Source organism: Sapajus apella, unplaced genomic scaffold (genome assembly GCF_009761245.1).
Source record: "Sapajus apella isolate SASKATOON/1434 unplaced genomic scaffold, GSC_monkey_1.0 scaffold55, whole genome shotgun sequence".
NCBI classification, from domain to species: domain Eukaryota; kingdom Metazoa; phylum Chordata; class Mammalia; order Primates; family Cebidae; genus Sapajus; species Sapajus apella.
In genome coordinates, this window is record NW_022436995.1 from 9888458 (window position 1) to 9890581 (window position 2124).

General features: G+C 54.2%; 1 protein-coding gene across 1 annotated transcript in view; it reads left to right on the plus strand.

Annotated features, from left to right (window-relative positions):
• NOX5 (NADPH oxidase 5) overlaps positions 1-2124 on the plus strand; it is a 28609-nt gene that overhangs the window by 16444 nt on the left and 10041 nt on the right. Inside the window, 3 exon segments of the mRNA XM_032244632.1 lie at positions 1095-1139; positions 1710-1792; positions 1794-1832. Coding sequence (XP_032100523.1) covers positions 1095-1139; positions 1710-1792; positions 1794-1832 — 167 coding nt within the window.

The window sequence follows — 2124 nt, forward strand, 5'->3', positions numbered from 1 at the left end:
CCATGCTTTTGTAAAAATAAAGGAAAAAGAGAAGAGAGTAGTGTTAGAGTGAGGGTAAAGATGCGTTAGCCAGAATGGAAGGCTTTCTCGTTGCCATCGGAAAGACTAAAGAAAATTGAAAGCAGAGAAGCTCGCTCACAGGATTCCTCCCAAACCACACCCCACACCAGGGGAGCAGCCTTCGGTTACCTCGGGACAAAGAGGCAACATGGCATAATGTGACGATCCTGGACAGGCAGCTGGAGACCCAGGCTCTACCCGAACTCTGTGGGAACGTGGACACGCCCTTTCCATGCTCTCGGCCTGTAGGATTGCGAAGGTCACTCCTAACTCTGCCTCCTGCACGAGAGCAGGAAATACCATAGGCTTCTTCAGGCCTGTTCTGGGGTCTGCTGCTTTCACCTTCGAGAAGAACGGCATTGACTTGGACAGGGCTGTCTGACTGCCACACGCTCTAAGTCAGGGGAAGACAGAGGAGGTCTGCTCCCTTCCCCTGAGGAGCACACTGTCTGCAAGCCCAGAGCAGAGCCCTAGGGCCCCGGGGAGTGAGTCAGGGGAGGCCCTGGCTTCTCTGCTTGGAGAAGCTGGGAAGAGCTTGGAAGAGGAATAGCAACTTCAAATGAGCTGGACAATGAAGGATGCAGTGTGCACTGAAGGAATTGACAGCTGGGGAAGAGGAAGGGCATTTCAGGCAGAGGGAAAAGAATATTTTAGGCTAGGAGGGGGGTGCTCTCCAGTCACACCCTGAAACTGACTTGTGCTGGACCATAGGAGCCACCGTTAAATTTTCAGGAATTTCGTGAGCTGGTTATTCAACACAGTTGTTACGGTGAGAGCCATGGTGGGCAGCATTTACACCACAGAAATGGGCAGAAGCTAACAATCAAGACTGTTACCCCTTCTCCAGAAGTCAGTTTACCAGCACATCACTGATGTTCTCCTTCAAAAGAGCTTCGTGTTCCCTGAATGGTTTGTGCAGACAAAGCAATTCCCTTTTTATAAAGTTGCTCAGACTGGCAAGGGCGAGGAAGCTTCTAAGAAATGCCTAACACTGTCCATTCCAAGACCATAACTTTCTGCTGTACTCCCTGCAGGGCTCCGAGATGTTTTTGGAGAACCGCCAATTCTGTAACATCAAGGTGAGAGGCTGCAGGGGGTGGACATGAGCAAGAACTCCTGCCCCAACCAAAGGAAGTGAAGTCTTTGCCTTTAAGGAGGGGCTACTGTGGTTCGGGGTGCGGAGGCTCCTCAAATCCCCATGGGCTGACATCCAGGTATCTGGGTCTTGTAACCACAGCCCTCCCCCTGCTCTTTATATCCAAGGGTATAACGCCTCATCCTTGGCCTGTCTCTTCTCCAGGAGCAGAGATGGGTGTGCAGTGTACAGAGCTACACACTCTCTGTCCCTGTCTCCCGGGCACCCCACGGCGCACACCCAGTGGTGGCAGACACAACACCCCAGGGATGCGGATTGGGTCCTTGTTTACACCAGCTCTGCATTCTAACACCTAGAGCTCTCCCCAGGCTGGTGCTGAGAGCACAGCATGTGGGAAGAGCACTGGAGTGGGAGCCACTTAGACCTGGCTTCCAGCCCAGGAGATGTCTTTCTATGTATAAAGGGGGTCCTGAAGCCCTGGGGACATCTCCTGATAGCAGGGAAGACCAGTGTCGCCCCCCATCTCTCTTCTCTGATGTCCTCTTGTGCACAGTGCTATATCGATGGGCCTTACGGGACACCCACACACCGGATCTTCGCCTCTGAGCACGCCCTGCTCATGGGGCAGGCATCGGCATCACCCCTTTGCTTCCATCCTGCAGAGTACCATGTACAGGTGCGCAAACAGGCTGCTGCTTCCTGCGTCCCGGATCAGAGCCCCAAGGCACCCTCTCCACCCCTACTGCCTTTATGCCTTCTCCTTCCTCTGCTCTCCTGTCTCCCACTGCTCACCTGTCTCCCTCTGCTCACCTGTCTCCCTCTGCTCACCTGTCTCCCTCTGCTCACCTGTCTCCCACTGCTCACCTGTCTCCCTCTGCTCACCTGTCTCCCTCTGCTCACCTGTCTCCCTCTGCTCTTCTGTCTCCCTCTGCTCACCTGTCTCCCTCTGCTCACCTGTCTCCCTCTGC